Source organism: Drosophila ananassae, chromosome 2L, assembly GCF_017639315.1.
Source record: "Drosophila ananassae strain 14024-0371.13 chromosome 2L, ASM1763931v2, whole genome shotgun sequence".
In the NCBI taxonomy this organism is placed as follows: Eukaryota; Metazoa; Arthropoda; class Insecta; order Diptera; family Drosophilidae; genus Drosophila; species Drosophila ananassae.
Window position 1 is genome coordinate 22,920,769 of NC_057927.1, and position 18,956 is coordinate 22,939,724.

At 46.2% G+C, this 18,956-nt stretch overlaps 1 protein-coding gene across 11 annotated transcripts in view; it reads left to right on the forward strand.

Moving 5' to 3' along the window:
- LOC6501675 (uncharacterized protein CG43427) overlaps positions 1-16,743 on the forward strand; it is a 74,759-nt gene extending 58,016 nt beyond the window's left edge. For 6 of the 11 annotated variants that reach the window (XM_044718377.1, XM_032456294.2, XM_014911670.3 and 3 more), the window contains exons 6-15: positions 1,190-1,584; positions 2,575-2,781; positions 4,352-4,494; positions 4,601-4,757; positions 5,535-6,785; positions 11,721-12,945; positions 13,415-13,788; positions 13,877-14,778; positions 14,842-15,041; positions 15,543-16,743. In XM_044718377.1, the coding sequence (XP_044574312.1) occupies positions 1,477-1,584; positions 2,575-2,781; positions 4,352-4,494; positions 4,601-4,757; positions 5,535-6,785; positions 11,721-12,945; positions 13,415-13,788; positions 13,877-14,778; positions 14,842-15,041; positions 15,543-15,730 (4,755 nt within the window). In that variant the 5' untranslated portion in view covers positions 1,190-1,476 and the 3' untranslated portion in view covers positions 15,731-16,743. Of the gene's footprint in view, positions 1-1,189; positions 1,585-2,574; positions 2,782-4,351; positions 4,495-4,600; positions 4,758-5,534; positions 6,786-10,249; positions 10,308-10,423; positions 10,943-11,720; positions 12,946-13,414; positions 13,789-13,876; positions 14,779-14,841; positions 15,066-15,313; positions 15,474-15,542 lie in introns of those variants that run through there. The other 5 variants (XR_004311532.2, XR_004311533.2, XM_032456299.2 and 2 more) reach the window with 5 other exon arrangements.
- The last annotated feature ends 2,213 nt before the right edge of the window (positions 16,744-18,956 follow it).

The following is an 18,956-nucleotide window of genomic DNA, read 5'->3' on the forward strand; positions in this document are numbered from 1 at the left end:
GTGCCTCGGATCGCGGATCTCGAATCTCTGGCCTGCATCTCGAGTGGCTGTCTTCTCCACTTGAAAAATCCGAGTGCTGAAAACTTTGGCATATGATGAGACTCGGGAGAGATTAGAATTCAACACCATTATGAAGTCATTCAGGCAAATGGAGGGCTCTGACCATAATGAATATTGATGGCGAAATTCTTTAAGAATTCTTGCCAGTTAATCTGGCCCATAGAACTCTTCCCTAATGATCCGTTCCAGCTTCGATTTGTTTGGTTTCCATTAAAACAGGAAGCCACGGGCCCACCTAATACTTATCAGCTGTCATTTTCGGCCTCCTAATTATGATAGATACAGGTCGGACTCCCCCTGGCAGTCGCCCGCTTGTCTCGCAACCTTTTGAACCCACTTTCTATGGAAAAGTGGAAGCCAGCCACGATGCATTCATGAAAAAATTAATAAACAAGCTCGATTACACGAACGGGGGGGAAACAGCAGCCTTGGATCGCAGCGAGAATACTTAATAGTTATTAATTAGTAGGAGGGAATGAAAAGCGTAGCAAAACGATCAAAAAATACCGAGGGGAAAAAATACAAAACTTAAAGTCGTAGGCCGACAGATGGATGACGAACGATGCGGATGACTCTGTGGATGGTGGATGCACCATGTAGTGGATGATGATGAGAATGATAATGATGATGATGACTCTGGCAGAAGTTTATAAGATTGACCCGCATACCAGCGTGTGGGTCCCAGGCAAGTGCCGCATCCACATCCACATCCATCCACTCAGAAAGTCAGACAGTCGACCGTCAGTCAGTGGGGCTGAGAGACCCAGAGAGACAAACAGAGTTGCACAATTAGATAAAGCATCTTATGGATGCACTTTGATGAATGTTAATTGAACTACACGCTGTACTTTTCGAGCATTGTTCAGCTGTCGTCGTCTGGCAGTTGAGGAAATGCCTGAGAGTTTTTGTAGATCCTTCACGGATGTGAGGCTAGAATGCCAGTAACTGGCTCATCATCTCATCTTCGTTCGAAACGGTTCCACTAACCGACCGGCCTAACCGACACCTGCCCACTCGTCTGCGGCTGGGGTTAATGGCTTATAGATGAGGCTAACAGACATTCTGACACGATATTAATAATATGCGTTTAAACTTAAAAAGGTGTATCTCTTCTCTTTATTTCTTGCAGCTAATGAAATCGGACACCTCCGATGTGCGTGGTGCGTGGGTGGCGACGCAGTGCTCTTGAGTCGGATTCGGATTCGGCAGTTGGCACCACTGACATGCTGAGGTTGAGGCACTGAGACTGACCAGAGGCCAAGATACCCGCGTAGGAGTGACTCCGCTCCACTGCCATGTGAGCTAAGCTCAACCCATCTCCAGTCCAAAACACACAAAACCCCGCAGCGGAAAACCCAACCAGAGTACCAAACGTAAAGCCCGGAGCTATCCGGTAGGTAGTCGATATATTCAGTAATGGAGGCCACCGAACAGGACGTTATGCTGGAGGGCGGCGAAGACCTGATGTCCACATCGGCCACGTCCGCGAATGGCGATGACCCAAATGGTTGTGGCAGGAAGTCGGTAAGTAGTATTCCTTTTTTCTAAACCTTATCCCTTAAAATAAATACCATAGGTAGTTTTCAGTTTGTTTCCCTTAATGAGCAAAGTCACAGACCCTTTGTTCTTCTAGAATCTAGAAGCTACACTTTCAGTTCTCCAGTATGCTTTTGTTGACGGAAGTTTTTGCGGTCGATGGGCGATGAATGGATGGATGGCCATGCATCGCTTGACTCTTGCCATGCCGAGCTATAGACCAAGAGTATCGGCCAACTGAGTGTGTGCGTGGGTGGTTGGGTGGGTCAAAGCACTTGAAGTACGACTAAAAGCCGCTTAGAGCATTGCAAGCCGTTAAAAGTAAAAGCACGCTCGATGAAAGCTGAGAGTAATATAACAAAAAAATACATGTACTGTTTTAAAGCGATTCTTCTGAAGAACCATAAAAAGCCCCAAGGGAATAACAAAAGTAAAAACTCGGGCAATCAAAACATTTCTTTCCCAATTATGTAAGCTTAAAATAAATTCCCCGAACACTGTAGCTCCACTCCTTGGGATTCTCAGACGTAAACAAAATCTGACTCATTGGACCGAAGAATAATAAATTGTGTATAATAAATCACATAAGGACTCTCACAGTATTTCAAGGTTTTCCTCGGCCTGGAGTATTTAGCCAATCAGAATTTCCATATAAGTCGCCGCTGAATATTTTATGCAATTAAAGGCAGTTCAAGGCAACACCAACAGCCAGCTTAATAAGCAGAAAAAACTTAATAGGATTTAAAAGCAGAAAACGAAGTTAAGGCACGAGCACGGCTATAAACAGCAACTGCCCACACATACCGTCCATGTGGACAACAATGGTTACACACCCAATGGACATCTGACATTTGCATTTGACTCCCGATCTCCCGATCATTGCCTCCTTACTCCCTCCTTACGCCCCTCTGTCAATTGAAAGCAATTCATGCTAATTAGAAATTTTATTACATTTATTGCACTTATTGTTAATTGCAGTCCATAACCTCGCCGGATCCCACATCGTACGTGGCCAAGGCTCGAGTTACGCGGCCCACGCCGCCGCCTCCGTCGAAGAACCCGATGCAGTTCGTCCAGATCAAGCCCTGCAATCTGTACCAGACCGCCCAGCAGCAGCTGAAGAAGGCCGAGGAGGTCAAGAAGTTGAAGGAGGTGAAGAAGGAGGAGCCCGAGGAGTGGCAGAACGTAAGTCCATATCGTATATCACTTGGATAAGAGAGATATTCGCTTTCAAAGTCGTGACAAATTTGTTAATGTTTGGCGTTAGATTTTTCTTATACTCTGCATTAGGTTTCTTTTAAAAAATAAGATTAATATGGAAAAGGTTTTTACAAATTATAGATTTAATAATTTTGTTATATATTTTGGAGCAGGCTAGGCAGACTTTGGAACATTATATGAAAGCCTTCTACCTATGTTAGTCTACAATTTCGAGATATCTTGTAACTTCTAGTGTATTTGAAACTTCGTTTCCCAAAAGTGGCCTTTCTTTTGGCCATTTTTTTTGGCCGCTTGCAACTTATCGCCGCGGATAACCAAAGCAAAGCCACTTGGGCATGGCACATGGCACACAGCTCGTTATGGTCGCTCCAGTTTCCAGTGCACGTCGTCCAGGTTAGCGGACAAAAAAGTTATTGCATTGCATAATCTCAACTATTACATTTTGTTGATAGTTGTTTTCTTTGCCGCCCGTATGGGTTGTTGTTTTTTTTCTATTTTCTTTGGCCAAAGTTGTGTGTTACATGCAAATTGGCTGCGGCTGCCATAACCCCGGCGAAATGCTGCCTTTGACGTGACTGTACCCAGCCTAATTACCTAATCAGTCATTTCGATGCAGTCGCTGCATTTGAAGTGGCTTTGGTCGATTTAGCAATCCCACCTGAACATCATGACCATCGATAGCCGGCTAGGGAAGTTTCAAAGGTTCCCAGACATAACTATTGGCCACCTTGGCCAAAAATCTATTAAAATGCGTATGGCGTATTGGAACTGGGTGACTGACTCGATTGGCTAACATGGGAAAGGAAGTCCAAAGCGCCGTTTTAATTGCCCTCGAGTGTGGTAAATGGCTTTCTTTTGCTTTGTCTCGACTTCTAATGCGAAAGCCCTTTTAATCACCCAAAAACTAAGCGAAATTTGCATTCAGAATTGCTCATCGTAGAGGTGATTGTGGCAGCCAGCCGGAAGCTCTCATAACTGTTGAGAAGACGAGGAAGCTCAAGACCCCCGATATGATTAGTAGTTTCAGTCAATCATTATCTCTTAACAACCAATATTTGCCATAAGAGCTGAACAGATTAAATATTTTGTATCACATTTCTCTAAAAGATAGCCATTCAATCTGGACTCTTAACTGATTCATGTAAACCAACATTCTCTATATGTTTGCTGGTATAATATATATTTTTTATATATGTATCTCGGAAAGCGGAGACGGTAGTCGTTAAAATAAGCAAAGTTCACGCGCCTCGGAAGCATTTCACCTTTGTCACGTAGTTCCGTAGCTCAGTAACTCCGTCGCAGAGTCAAAACTTTTTAATTGCCATCAAAAGAAACTTTTGCTCTTCCACATTTCGACAATGCGAAACCGAATAATACACTTACACGTCTGCCCTTTTCTTTATTTATTTATTATTATTATTATTTTCTATACTAACTTTCGCTACCTTTTTTGCCCCCAAAACAAAACGGCGACCAACAATGCAAACCGATGACAAATAACAAATACCAAATACCAAACAATAATAATAAACAGAACCTTGACAATTGGAAATCGTCAAGGCGAAAACGTGTCGAACACATCATCGATCGTGTGGTGGAGACGAAGAAACTCGAGCTGGAGGAGCATGATCGAATGCGACGAAAATCGAAAACATTCACCGAAATGATGGAGGAGAGGTAAGTACCAGGTTTCAGATTCCTCCAGGTGTTGCAAGTGTTGGACAAACTTGTAAATGATAAAATATGGGAAGTATAAGTCTTAGCTAAAATCGTATCCTTGCAGGGCCGAAAGGGGAGGATCCCGTGGACGTGCCAAGCTGGCCTCCTTGGCGGTTTACAACGAGGACGAGGCCAACGATCTGAGCGATTTGGGCATAGGAACCAGCAGTGCCAGCGGCAAGAGCAGCCTATCCGAGGATTACGACAATAATAGCGTTATGGTGAGTAAAACTCCCTTAAAATGGGGGTCATTGTAACGCATTATCAGAATGGCAATGGTAGTGGCAGTGGCAATGGCATCATTAGCACAATTTCTAGTCGACTGACCATTCGGTATTGTTTCTCTTTTATGCTCCGTCTTGGCAGCTTTTTCATCTGTTTTTTATTTGCCATAATTAAGTGTCATTTTGCTTGTGACGGCGTTTATAAACAATTACAACAAATTAGTAATTAAATCTAATTTATAAACAATGTGCCGGCGAAGCCGAAGCTTTCAGTTTGGGATTGGAGGCTCGTTGGAAAGTGTCGGCTGCCAAGCAACGCGATGCGACGCGGGCTAATAAACACAAATGGTTTATTAATCAAATGCGCACACAGCCGCAGCTGAGAAGCAGCAACACTAATAAAATCATAATCATAAATAATAAATAATAAACAACGAACAATCGACAGCCGAGAGACAACAGAAACTCGGATTCCGATTGTGATTGAAACTGAAATTGAGCGCAAGATTGAACTGCGGATTGAGCAATTAGACCCGCTTGTCGCCTGCTCATAAAATTCCGAGCTGGAAAAGTGGAAAATTTATGGTGAACCCAACCCGAAAGGTCCCCGAGATTATTACAAAAAATAGACAAGAACACCATGTTACTAAATTGGAAGATTTTAGTTGCCTTGTTCCGGATTTATTCATGATATCTCTTCAAAAAATATTGTCATTCCATCAAATCTATGACTTTCTTAATAATTTCCTTATAATAATCCAATTTCCTTTACAGAGCGACCATGCCGCCGAACTGGACAAGGCTATAGGAGCTGCTGGTTCTGGAGCTGCCGGGTCTGCTTCCCGGAACATCGACGAGCTACAAAATCATATCAACCGGAATGGAGGCAACAGCAACCACGGCAACGGAGTGCCCATTGGCCAGGCCAGCACATCCAAGGCAGCTGGCAGGGAGTACATCTCCTCGCCGGGATACGACACCTCGTCGAGCACAGCGCCGGCCAGTTCGCCAGATCCTTGCGAGTACACCTACGAGGGCGCCATCCAGGACTACAAGCAGCGGGTCCAGAGGGCCAGTAGCAACGGTAATGGCAACACCAACGGGAAGGCCAACGGAGAGCCCATCGCCTATCCCACGCGACGCGGATCCAAGATCGAGGATCGACTCAGTGGCTTCGAGGTGACCTCGCCCAGCGACACGCAGGAGGGCGTTGAGAAGCAGAAGGTGGACGTGCCGAAGGTGGATATTTCGAAACGCAAGGAGATTTTCGAGCAGGCCAAGGCAGCTCCGTCCAACGGAGCTCCACCCACCGCTCCCAAGGTAGTGCTCCGGGACCGCCTCACCAACGGAAATGGAACATCCTCCGGAGCCACCAAGCCGGAGGTGAAGCGCTTGTCTGGCGACATAACTAGCATCCGCGATCGCATGCAGAGCTTGGAGCAGCAGCGGAATGCTTTCAACTCCAGCAAGAGTGTGGATGTGCCGGTGCCGCCACTCAAGCAGCGGCTCAACAGTCTGCAGCAGTCCGTTACCAAAGAGGAGCACAAGAAGCCGATGGTGGCCCTGATCGATGCCCGCCAGCTGGAGATCATGAGGGGCGAGGAGGAGCGCATGCGACAGCAGCAAAAGGAGCAGCAGAAGCAGCAGCTCCAGGCCACTGTGGTGGCTCCGCCGGCCCTAATTGTGGAGGAGCCGCCAGTAGTGGCCACTAACGACGATAGCGGCATCCAGGAGGACACCAACGACGAGCTGCAGCAACAGCAGCAGCAACTGAATGCGGCGATTGCCGCCCTAGCCCTGGAGGAGCGCCAGCTGGAGGAGGCGGCCAACGCGGTTAACCAGATTGAAGCCGAGTTTGACGAGCTCACAGACCTGAATCCCTCGCCGCTGCCACCTTCACCAGCACATCCATCAGTCCAGGCAGCATCGGCTCCATCTGCCTCTTCATCAACTCCGACTACATCATCAATTCAAGCGCCCAACCAGTCGGCCGCTGCTCCTCCATTGCGGGACATGGAATTTAGTGTAAGTTCTACTAACAATTTTATCGAATCCGCTAAGTTAAGTCCTAGTGATGTTGTAGTAGCTGCTTCAGCGGTGTTGGTGTCCAAGTCTGGTCCCACTCCCCCACCCACATCCACACCCACTCCGCCGAATCCCAGTTCCCCCACACAGAATACTTGTAACTTGCGTAGAAAGCCCTCCAATGAAATGGTCCATCATCGAAATTTGTTGAAAATGTTCAAGGAAACCTTCCAGAATGACGATGACCTGAAAGAGGTCACAGAACCCACTGTAACCTCTCCCGGGCAGTTTTCGCAGGTCTTTGATTTTACCAAACAGCCTGTACAGTCTGTGCAACCTGTACAGCCTCCACAGCCTGTGCAACCTTTACAGATCCCACAGCCCATCCAGCCTGTACAGCCTCCGGCACCTGCTGCCGCTTCAAGTCCTGTGCCTACCCAAATACCACGACCCTTGGGCAAGCCGCCCATGTCGCCCAAAGCAGTTAGATTGGCCACGAGCCCCAAGATTCAGATTAATTCTACCAACTCCCCCACAAGTCCGTCCGCCCAACAGTTTAGCATCAATGGCCGAGTGGAGATATTCAATTCGAGGCAGTTGGAAAAGCCTCCGACGCCACCGGCTCCTCCAAAGAGAACAGTTAAGATTGAGCAACCACCTAAGGAAGAAGTAGCCCCACTACCCGAGGTAGTCATGTGTGCTCCACCCATGACCATTGTTAATCCCGACGAGCTGCCCAAACCAAATACAGTAAAGGCCTTGTCCAACTGCTTCGCCAAGACTGATGCAGTGGTGCCCACTCCGATAACCTCGCCCATTATGTCACCCAGAGCCTTACCCCGGAGTCGCATTCCCCAGATTACGCCACCAGCTTCACCGAAACCCATAAGGAGAGCTCCTCTGGAACTGCCCTCCAGGGATGAGATTGATCGCAGTTCTGGGGACTATGCCCCTGTGATGGGGGAAACTAAAGCCATTGTGCACTCCCCTCCACCAGTGACTAAGGCCAATCATCCTCGTCCAACCGGTCTACCCCTAGATCCGCTGGCCCCCAACGACGCACTGTACCTGCATTCATTGTCACCCTGTGAGCTGGCGCCCTTGAAGGCCTGCTCCCCGAACGAGTCAAGCCTTTTCAAGATGGTCTCGTCCAGACCCACGTCCCCCTCGGTAGAGGTGGCCCTGTGCCAGCAATTCCTAGAGCGCGAAGCGCCCAAAGGCCTCCAGCTAGCTGCAGAAGATCGTGTGCGGCTGGAGAAGATGGCGGTGGAGGAGGTGCCCTGTGATAAGATCGATGCAACCAAGTCGCCGCTGCGCAGCACTGGTTTCCAAAACGTGAGCGAGGAGCTGGTGAAGAAGTGCGACGGGAAGATTGAGCTTCCCAAGGAGCAGCCGGAGTTGGAAGAGGTGCCCAGTAAGGAGGACATTGCCCTGTGCGCGGGCTTGCTCGATTGCCTAGCTCCCGCCCAGGAGCCCATCTGCGACATCATCGACGTGAAGAAGATGCCAGTTCCGGCCACGGGCTTCCAGGATGTCAGCGAGACGGAGGTGAAGCGCTGTGATGCTGGGGGCAAGAGCTCTGTGATCCAGTCCGCCAGGCCCAGTTCGCCCATCGGCACTGCCAGGGCAGCCCACTCGAAGGCTCTGATGGACACCTGTGAGAAAATAATAGCCGAGGAGCGACTGGCTAGCAGCCAGATGATGAAGACCTCCTTGCCGGAGGCGCCCTCGACTCCCCAGCTGGGCCGCAAGTCCAAGATTCCCATACCCAAGCCCTGTTGCATTTCGGCCTCTGGAACGGACTCGATCAGTCGATCCGGTTATGCACCAACTGCTGCTCCGACTACCGCGGAGCAGCCGCTGATAGCCCGCACTCACCTGGTGGAAACGGAGATCAAAGTAAAGGAGATCTCGCCCCCGAGCTCACCGAAGCCCCAGGCGGAGAGTCCGGCCCCACCCGCTCCGCCTGTAAAGGAGAAGAAGACCAAAAACATATTCGACTTTTTGCGCCGGAACTTTGGCCACCACGAAGAGCCGCAGCCCCACCCCACGCTGAACGAAACGCTCGAGAAGAAGGTGGTGCTGACCAGCACCCGCAGCGGCGTGGACGTTGTCAATGCCGATGAGTTCGTCAGGGTGGACAACTCCAAGTTCTACGTGCCCAACGAGGAGGAGGACGGGGTGGCGCCTCCACCTCTGCCCAAAACCCCGGCGCCCGTAAATATTGAGATTCGGAAAACTATAACGACCGATGAGATTCTCGAGGAGAATACCACGGAACAGGCGCTAACTCAGGAGATCAGCGATCTGCTGGATGACGAGATTATGAAACTGGAGGCAGCAGGTGCCGCCTCGTTAAAGAAATAGGATCTGTAGGAGAATATTGAGATCTGCAAGATCAGGGAGTGATAAGTGATCTCTCTGCATTAAGGAAAGCCTTTACAGCTCTAAAGCTAACCGAATATATATTAATATCCTGATACCCATGACTAAGGGCTCTCTGATATTCACCTAGTAGGATTATCCAAGTGATACATTCGGAAGAAAGAACAACGAATTCAACAGAACTTGAACATTTTTGAATCAAAATCAACGAATCAAAATTTCAAACGAATTTATTTTCACACAAACTATTTATTTTACTCTGGTTTTTGTTATTTTCTATGGATTATTATATTATTCGATTCTATTCGATTTATATTCGAACATTTTGTTATGGGCTCAAGCTACGTAAGCTACAGTTTTTCTTTATTTTAATATTGTATCTATACTAAACCCCGATTTTATGTATAAAAACAAAATTTGATTTAATGTAAACGAAATGTCAAACATATGTTTTATGGTTATATATTTTAAACACAACACACAAATAAGAAACAATATCGAAAACTAATACGCGCTAATACACAAAAAAAAAAAATGGAAGATTAAAACCTCAAAAGCATACCAAATAATACAAATGAGGAACAAATATTATAAATACAAATGAGATATAATATATTGTAATATTCATAAAATACTGAAGAACGTTTTATTTAAAACCCAAGTCATCGCACAAACCACATTCCACATGGCTTCCACATGGTTTTACGATATTCGCCAGAGCGTGACGCTAGGTGTCGCTCTTGTAGCGATGTACATGACATTTTACGCCAGTTGTGTAGATTTGCTGTAAATATTTTGAATATAGGTTTAAAAAACACATTTAAAAGCATTTTAGGCCGCCAAATGCCCACAAAACAAAGAGTCCCTACTGCTTTTCCCTATCCAAGTCCCCGGCTAAGCCCTGGATTCCCCCACCACCAATCCCCGTGCCAGAGGTTAAGGCTACGTCTATGAATATCTTAAATATGGCTTTATGTATCATGCTATCTGATCGATTGATTCACTTTTAAACTCTCTTACATGCCTTGCGCTCGTTTGTTGGCTAAATAATGTAAAATATGATTTATCTATTAATGCAGTTACATAGTTTACATGCTTACTGCCAGCAAAAGTTGTTGCAAGTATACAATTTCCGAGGTAAGCGGTTTCTCTCTAACTCTTTCTCTTTCTGTTTGTGCCCCTTGTGTTCGTTCCATTTTTGTATTGTTTTTTGTTTGTTTGTTTCCTAGTTGGCTAGTTGTATTTACGTTCTAAGTTGCATTGCATGTTTTTTCGTTTTTTGTCCACCAATTTTAGCACCTACATACATACGCGAAATGCCAAAAGTCAGCCTAGTGGGGTTTCAGTTCGCCCGGAGGTGCCTACTTTCGGGGGCCGCACCAACCATGTATACATATATCCAACCCCCCGACTATTGCTATAGAGACCCTGGAGTGCTGCCTCCGCATTTTTGCCGCCCCATATACCTTTTCTCCGGTTCTTTATCTAAACGAATCGCCCCCGGATCGATTCGCCGTTGCAACGCTAACGTTTAGTCGTCTCTAAGCCTTCAACGGTTTTGGTTCGGTCGGGCAATACACCTTTACATACCTTTCCTTTATGCCTGTTAAAGGCTATCTTTATGGCACTCTGAAATAGTAATAATAATAGTCATATAATCGAGCAAATAATTCGCGACTGCGGCCACGGATATCTGTAGTATGTCCCATAGATATCACCCAAATCGATTGCAGCGCTCCAGTTCTTTAGACCTTTTCGATCGTAAAGCAGTGGTAAGAGCGGCCAGTTCAGTATCAGCTTTATACTCAGACTATTTACTCAAGTGCTTCCCCCATTAAGCTAATAAACATTTCTAAGGAAACCCGCTTGCAAATCTTGAAAATAATCAAATGCGTGTGATCACATTTTTTGAAGTGGGGATCCCTGAAAAAGGTTTATTTGTTTACGGACAGTCTCCATTTAAAAAACAGTTTATAATATATGGTATAAAGTAGATACAAAGGTAGTTACAGTGTTATAATGGAAAATCTTTTTAAATAAACCATTCCTACCAAGACCTTTGAAATGGTATAGACTCTAGTTTATATAAAATATGTGTTTGTAACCCTGTTTGCCAAATACCCCCCATTTAGGGATTAGCTCTTATCTGACTATTTGCGCACTTTCGACTGACAATTTCAATCCCAAAGTGTCCCAGATAGCCGCAATTGGTTATCTGGTGGGTCATTACAGCTGCATCGAGTGGAAAGTGTTTGTTTTTGTTTTGCAAAATCCTCAGAAATCGATTGGCATGTTCCGAATTCAAATTGAGGCTCTTTCCACTCCCTTTTGAATTAATTTTTTGATTGATTTCTGTTATTTAATTTAATTTGGTTATCTTTAGTTGACACTTTTTTTAATTTGCAAGCTAGCCTCTGTGTAAACTAACTTAAATTCATGCGATCCGTGCGCATTCTTCTCTCTCTCTCTCTTTGTTATGCACGCTTTTGATGCTTTCTCGCTCGCTCGCTCGCCATGCCACGCCACGCCCACCTCATAACGCCCCCACAGATCAACGAAGCTCTTGAACTGGCGCTGGAAGCAATCGATCGCGAGGGCACCACCAAGCCAATGGACAAGGAGCAGAAGCAGGAGCAACTGGAGGGTAAGGTGGATCAGCCGAAGGAGAAGCAGGAACAGGATCAGGATCAGGAGCCGGAGCAGGAAGAAGAACAAGAACAAGAGCAGGTTAAGGAAGAGAAGAAGGAGCAGGAGCTACAGAAGGAGAAGGAGGAAACATGCAACAATAATGTGGGGAAGACAGCACACACCGAGGGCGGGGAAATACCAAATAAAACCGACGAACAAAAACGCCAGGAGGAGGAGAATCGCGAACGGGAGCCCATCTATGAGAATGTCAGCTCGACCATATCTATGCACGAAGTAGATAATGAACAGATAGCAACACAGACACAGACACCGACACAGACCCCAGCGACGCGTAGGAGTCACAGGAGAAGCATTCCAAATAAGCAAACCAGCAACAACAGCCACAATAATGAGAATAATCAAAGCCCTAATCAATCCAACAACAGCAACATCAACAACGGCAACGGCAACCAAAAGAGCAGCAACATCAGCAATCAAAGCGAGGCAGTAGCAGCAGCCATGGATCCGACAACACCACCAGCACCCGGGGACTCGGAACCCTATTACCAAGTCCCGAAGGTCACGGAGCCGTATTACGATGCCCCCAAGCACCTGAGACCCGTTCCCGTCTACGAAAACATTGAGATCTTTTACACGGGTCTGGAAATAAGCCAAGTATCCGGAGTGGCAGCTCCACCACTGCCCATGGAGCCGCCCAAGGAGAAGCCACCACCGCCGCCCACCGAAAGCCCACCGCCAGTGCCGCATGACGAGGGACATGACGATGAACTGGACGGCCTGGGCAGCAGCCTCGGCCACAACACCGACACCTGGTCATCGGACAACACCTACGAAACCATCTCGAACGGCACGCGCCGCCAACTGCAGAGCGGGGCTCTGGTAGATCCCGCCCAGCCATCGCCGCCCATCAAGCGGATGAACTCCACCAAGCGGATTAAGAAGGAGCTGCGCAACAAGCGCTCCAGCTTCTTGGGCATCGAAACCGACGGCGATCTCGACGACATGGAGAGCTATCTGGAGCTCACAGTGGCGCCACCTCCAGACATGGCCCAGCTCCTGCAGGAAGAGCGTCGTCTGGAGAAGCAACTGTACATCAAGGCTGGACTGTGCGACAGTTCCGACACAGGTGAGTGATGAATCAATATGATAGTGGGGTAACCCACCCACAAAAAGCGATAGAGGGGCTGCGGGTGGTAATGGGTGGGGTTTCTGAAAGAAAACCGATATGGGAAACCAATAGGCGTGAAAACGAAAGACAAACACACTGAACAAATCACAAAATAGGAAAAGAGATGGGGAAGAACAGGAAGGGTCAGTGCAGGCGACTGGGCCAGAGGTTGGCCCCCATCTGCCCCCCGAGGTTAAGTATAAATAATCCGTTTAGTGTGCGTGGCCCATGAGTTGTCAGAGACCGGGCTGGGGCGCTTCCCCATTGGGTAATTGAACCAACAATGATGACACTTTTTAAAAGCCACATTTAGATAACTAGAAAGAAAATAGCTATCCCTTACTATAAAGAAAAGACTTACATTGGGGTAAAGAAGTTTTCAAATAATTCTACTAATCCTAATCCTTATATCTTACTATTCCTTTAGGCGAAAGCCGGGACTCGGGTGTTTCGGAGAATCATTCTCGGCAAAGCAGCGAGCACTACACCAACTCGTCTGAGGAGAACGACACCCAGTCGGAAGCCACTCCGCCACCGCTGCCTCCGCCGCCGGCGACCTCCCAGTTGGGAGAGGTGATCTACCAAAACGAGAACCTTCTGGCGGCCCAGACACCTCTACTGCAGACGGTTAAGGGCAACTCGGCCGAGTCCTGGACGGAATCGGCGACGGCGGCTGCGGCGGCCACTCAGTCCCTGAGCGAAGCCACCGCCACGGCGAACGCCAAGATGCTGTCCATCGAGGAGAAAATCCGGGAGCAGGGCGAGGTTTTGCGGGTGGAGCGAGAACTATTGCACTTTTCGGTGAGTAATTTTTAGAATTTTAATATTCTTAAATCATTTTTTGTTTAAAAATTTATATATTAATATTAAACTTCCATTTATTCTCCAGAAAGAGGAACTGAAGAGACAGCGGGAGAATCTTCTACTCCGAGAGAACTTGGCGCGACGAGAGCTGCAACATGGGGCTAAGATGCTGATGTCCAACAACCGACGGTCCCTGCAGGACCTGCACCATGGCCTGGGCATCGGCAATGGGATGCTTAGCGCCTTCCAGCCACCCCAAATCCACCAGCAACCACTGCACCCCCAGCAGATCTACGCTAATGTGCCACAGCAGCAGCAGGCGGCATTGTACGCTTACCACCAGATGGACACCGACTACCGCAAGTCCATGTCGGACCTGAATGAGTTCTCCAACCGCCTGATGCTGCCGCCGACGCCGCCGGCCAAGCCCCTCCGGGCGATGCACCTTAACAATGGCCATGGCATGGAGCCGGACTACGCGGTGAGCTCGCGGCAACGCCAGCCGGCGGCTCCTTATGGCGGCTCCTTGGTGAAGATCGCCGGAGCGCCAATGGCGACGCGTGTCTCCGGCCAAGGATATCCAGTGCAAGCCCAAGCTGCGGCCGCATATCACCACCAGTCGGCGCAGAACTTGAGCAACATGTCGCGCAACACTCTGCTGGCCCTGAGTGCCACGCCAAAGCCAAAATACACGGATGGATGGGTGCAGGTACAGCAACGGAAGAGCTACGACAGCAACAGTAATCTGGCGAACGACCCAGCCTGGCTATCCGCCCAGCAGCAGAAGCGCAAGTCTATGCCCGACTACGGCCGGACCGTGTACAACAACAATCACTGGCTGCTCCAGGAGGCCGAGCAGCGGCGCATCGATCAGCTCAACCGACGATCCATGCCCGCCCCCAAATCAAACAGTAAGCCGCTGCCGGACTCGATTATCCAAACGCTGACGGAGCGGGTTCAGAGCAAAGGCATCGGGGAGCGCAAGCGGTAAGAAATGTTAATGAAAACTTCTTCCAGGATATGTATAATCCTTTTAATTTTTTTTTACAGCTTCGATGGCAATGGCAACTACAGCCAGATCAATGGCAACAGCAATATCTACCAGCAACCTCAGCAGCAACAGCCACAGCAGCAGAAGACCAAAACCAGCAACGGCAACATCAGTAGCAATGGAAGCGGAAACGGCAGCCAGGAGAAGGTGCTCAGCGTTAGTGGCAAAAAGAAGTGCTCCCATTGCGGAGACGAACTAGGTAAACTTTGCTACTACGTTGGTTGTGAGTGTTGTGATTCTTCTTTAAACTCCTCGCCCCGATTTCCCACTCACATCATTTAAGGTTGATACCATTTCTAGGCCTGTTTTCAAAGCGAGCATCATAAGAATCACACACACTCCGACTCACTAGTCTCACGATTGAGTTCAAAAATTAGTGATCATGGAACTAACAATCCCTCTAGACCATAATTTGTGAAAATATCTCACTTATCAATTGCTATTTTCTTTGCGATTACATGTCTGGGCCAGATCTGGGCTGCACCCACGACAATTGTCGGCAAGTGCACAAAGCGCTCAAATATATTGTTTGGGTGTGACTTAACAATGCCAAAATACTGAATATTAATCTCTATACTTATAACTAACAAAGACTTGATTACTATAACTAAGCCAAAATATTCGCCTTAAGGTATTAAAGGTGGATTCGCTTTCTGCGATTGAATTTTGATTACTAATTCAAATTATTTATTTGAAACAGGTCGAGGCGCTGCCATGATTATTGAGTCACTGCTGCTGTTTTACCATATCAACTGCTTCAAGTGCTGCGTCTGCCATGTCCAGCTGGGGGATGGCCTGAATGGAACCGATGTCCGGGTGCGGAACCACAAGCTGCATTGCCAGAACTGTTACTCCAGCGACGACGGCATCAAGTTCAGCTGCGTCTAATTGCATCCATTTCGTCACGAAGATATCGGAAGCGAAAATGGAGATGTTGTTGTTCTTGTTCTTGTTGCTATTGCAACATTGATTGTTGTTGTTGTATTAGTAATACATAGATACTAACTACTGACGTAATTCGTATGATCACATATGCATATATACCTTATATAAAGAAACGTATATATATATATATATTCATGTTGAGAACAAAGTCAAATGCAAATCGTTTCAGATTAGTGTTAATCGCTTCTATATAAGTACGAAATTTTTGAGTGTCTTTGCATTGCTTTTTGACTCAGATTTTAACGTTTTATATACGATATTCTAAATGTTTAATAATCCGACAATTTACATACATATTATATATATATATATGTTTAAAAAGCCAAGCTCTCTAACGTTTTAAGCCAAGTCAAAGTCAAATTTCAAACTACAAGGATCTATTGAGTGTTGAGAATTATAAAAGAAAAACGAAAAGAAAAATCAAAAAAAAAAAGTTCAATGAACGTTGTTAAAATTTAGAAATTGTATATTGCCTACATAGATATATTGAGAGATAAACGAAATAATTGTATATTAATCTTCCGAGCAATGCTGACCTTGTCTCCTTTTCATACCCGATCACTCGGGGCTTCTAATTCTGATGTTTCTATGTACTATGTCTATCCTACACACCCTAGCCCACATACAATACCTAACGACGTATCCAATGTACCTAAAATTATTTACAAGTACCCATACACATGAAGGAAAACCCTATCATAAGTGCATATTAACATATACTTTTATATTACCTACTTACACAAGTGCATATAACGTGAAAGATTTATTTCTAATTGTCGTTATTTTTATTTATTGTAATTAAGCATAAAAATCAAAAGTATGGATATTTGACACAGTTCTTGAATTTTACGAATAACTTTTAATCTTGATCGGTATATGAATAATTTCTCTGTAAAAAATACAGCCAAGAAACCATTTGAATTTCACATAGTTTTATAATAAAGTATTTAAATGAACAATCATGTCTTTTGGCAGAGCTATGCCTATCGGAGGGAGAGAAAGTATCCAAAAACGAGGATATGTCGGTGTCTCGCCATTCTATAGAGGGCCCCTTGCAAAATATCGAACATTTTTAAAATGACTTTTAAGCAATTCTTTGAATGAGGAAAACTGGCAGAAGGTTCGCTGATGGTGGAGATCGAAGGACATTAAAAATCTGATCTCAATATGGTACCCCGCTTGCAGATCGGTTGGGAAATAGCCGAGATATACATAATCAAAAAATCAGGAACTTATAAAAATATTTGTTTTGGGCCAATTTTAACTAGCCCTCGGTGTTAACTTGGCTAAGACCAGATTGTGTTGGCCACTCGAAGCGCCTTATTTTTGCGCTTTTTATGACCTATTGCGATCCTGGATTGGAAGCGAAATGGCCGAGATATTCACAAAAAACTGTTTCAGAAAATAGAATCCACCTACTGGCCATTTCTGTTCGCCTAGTACTCCGAGCCTGGTGGCGGCCCAAAATTGACAAATTTTCAGCCACAAAAGTCAGTGACGTCACGGAATGGGCTGCGATCCGTGACGTCACCACTTGGTGGTGTCTTGGCTAGACTGGGTTGTGTCTTGGCTGAACCGGTTAACCTTTTAAAGTCACCGGTTGATATTTAAATTTCGCGGGGGCGGGCAACTATTTTCGAGTTTGAAAAATCCCGGGGAGGCGCGGGCGGGATCTATTTTTGAATTTGAATTCAAATGTAACGGATCGAAATGTGGATCCAGTGTGGAACATATGTGGATCCTTTAGCCAAGACACCCCCCAGTGTGACGTCACATGTAGAGGTTCAATCCGTGACGTCACAGGCTTTTGTGGCTGAAAATTTTTCAATTTTTGGGCGCTACCAGGCCCGAAGGACTAGGCGAACAGAAATGGCCAGTAGGTGGATTTCGATTTTTGAAAATGTTTTTTGTGAATATCTCGGCCATTTCGCATCCAATCCTGGATTGGGATGGCTCAAAAAATGGGGAAAAAGAGTCTCCACCTGCATGGCTAAAAAGTATTGGTATTGGCCAAGTTAACAACGTGGAAAAATTTTTTTTGCCCAAACATTTTATTTTTGATTAGTTCCTTAGCTTATATCTCGGGAAATCCATAACCGATTTTGGAAAAGAATGCAATATCGGAGTCAGGACTTTAAGGTCCTTCGAACTGCATCAAATGTTTCTGCATCAAAGGACGTTTTATCCTTGAATTCGAACAAAATCAAATGTATTTAGTATTCACTATGGGAAAAATTTTTGTTCAAGGACATGAAGGATATTTTGGTGGAGATCGAAGGACATTAAAAATCTGATCTCAATATGGTACCCCGCTTGCAGATCGGTTGGGAAATAGCCGAGATATACATAATCAAAAAATCAGGAACTTATAAAAATATTTGCTTTGGGCCAATTTTAACTAGCCCTCGGTGTTAACTTGGCTAAGACCAGATTGTGTTGGCCACTCGATGCGCCTTATTTTTGCGCTTTTTATGACCTATTGCGATCCTGGATTGGAAGCGAAATGGCCGAGATATTCACAAAAAACTGTTTCAGAAAATAGAATCCACCTACTGGCCATTTCTGTTCGCCTAGTACTCCGAGCCTGGTGGCGGCCCAAAATTGACAAATTTTCAGCCACAAAAGTCAGTGACGTCACGGAATGGGCTGCGATCCGTGACGTCACCACTTGGTGGTGTCTTGGCTAGACTGGGTTGTGTCTTGGCTGAACCGGTTAACCTTTTAAAGTCACCGGTTGATATTTAAATTTCGCGGGGGCGGGCAACTATTTTCGAGTTTGAAAAATCCCGGGGAGGCGCGGGCGGGATCTATTTTTGAATTTGAATTCAAATGTAACGGATCGAAATGTGGATCCAGTGTGGAACATATGTGGATCCTTTAGCCAAGACACCCCCCAGTGTGACGTCACATGTAGAGGTTCAATCCGTGACGTCACAGGCTTTTGTGGCGGAAAATTTTTCAATTTTTGGGCGCTACCAGGCCCGAAGGACTAGGCGAACAGAAATGGCCAGTAGGTGGATTTCGATTTTTGAAAATGTTTTTTGTGAATATCTCGGCCATTTCGCATCCAATCCTGGATTGGGATGGCTCAAAAAATGGGGAAAAAGAGTCTCCACCTGCATGGCTAAAAAGTATTGGTATTGGCCAAGTTACAACGTGGGAAACATTT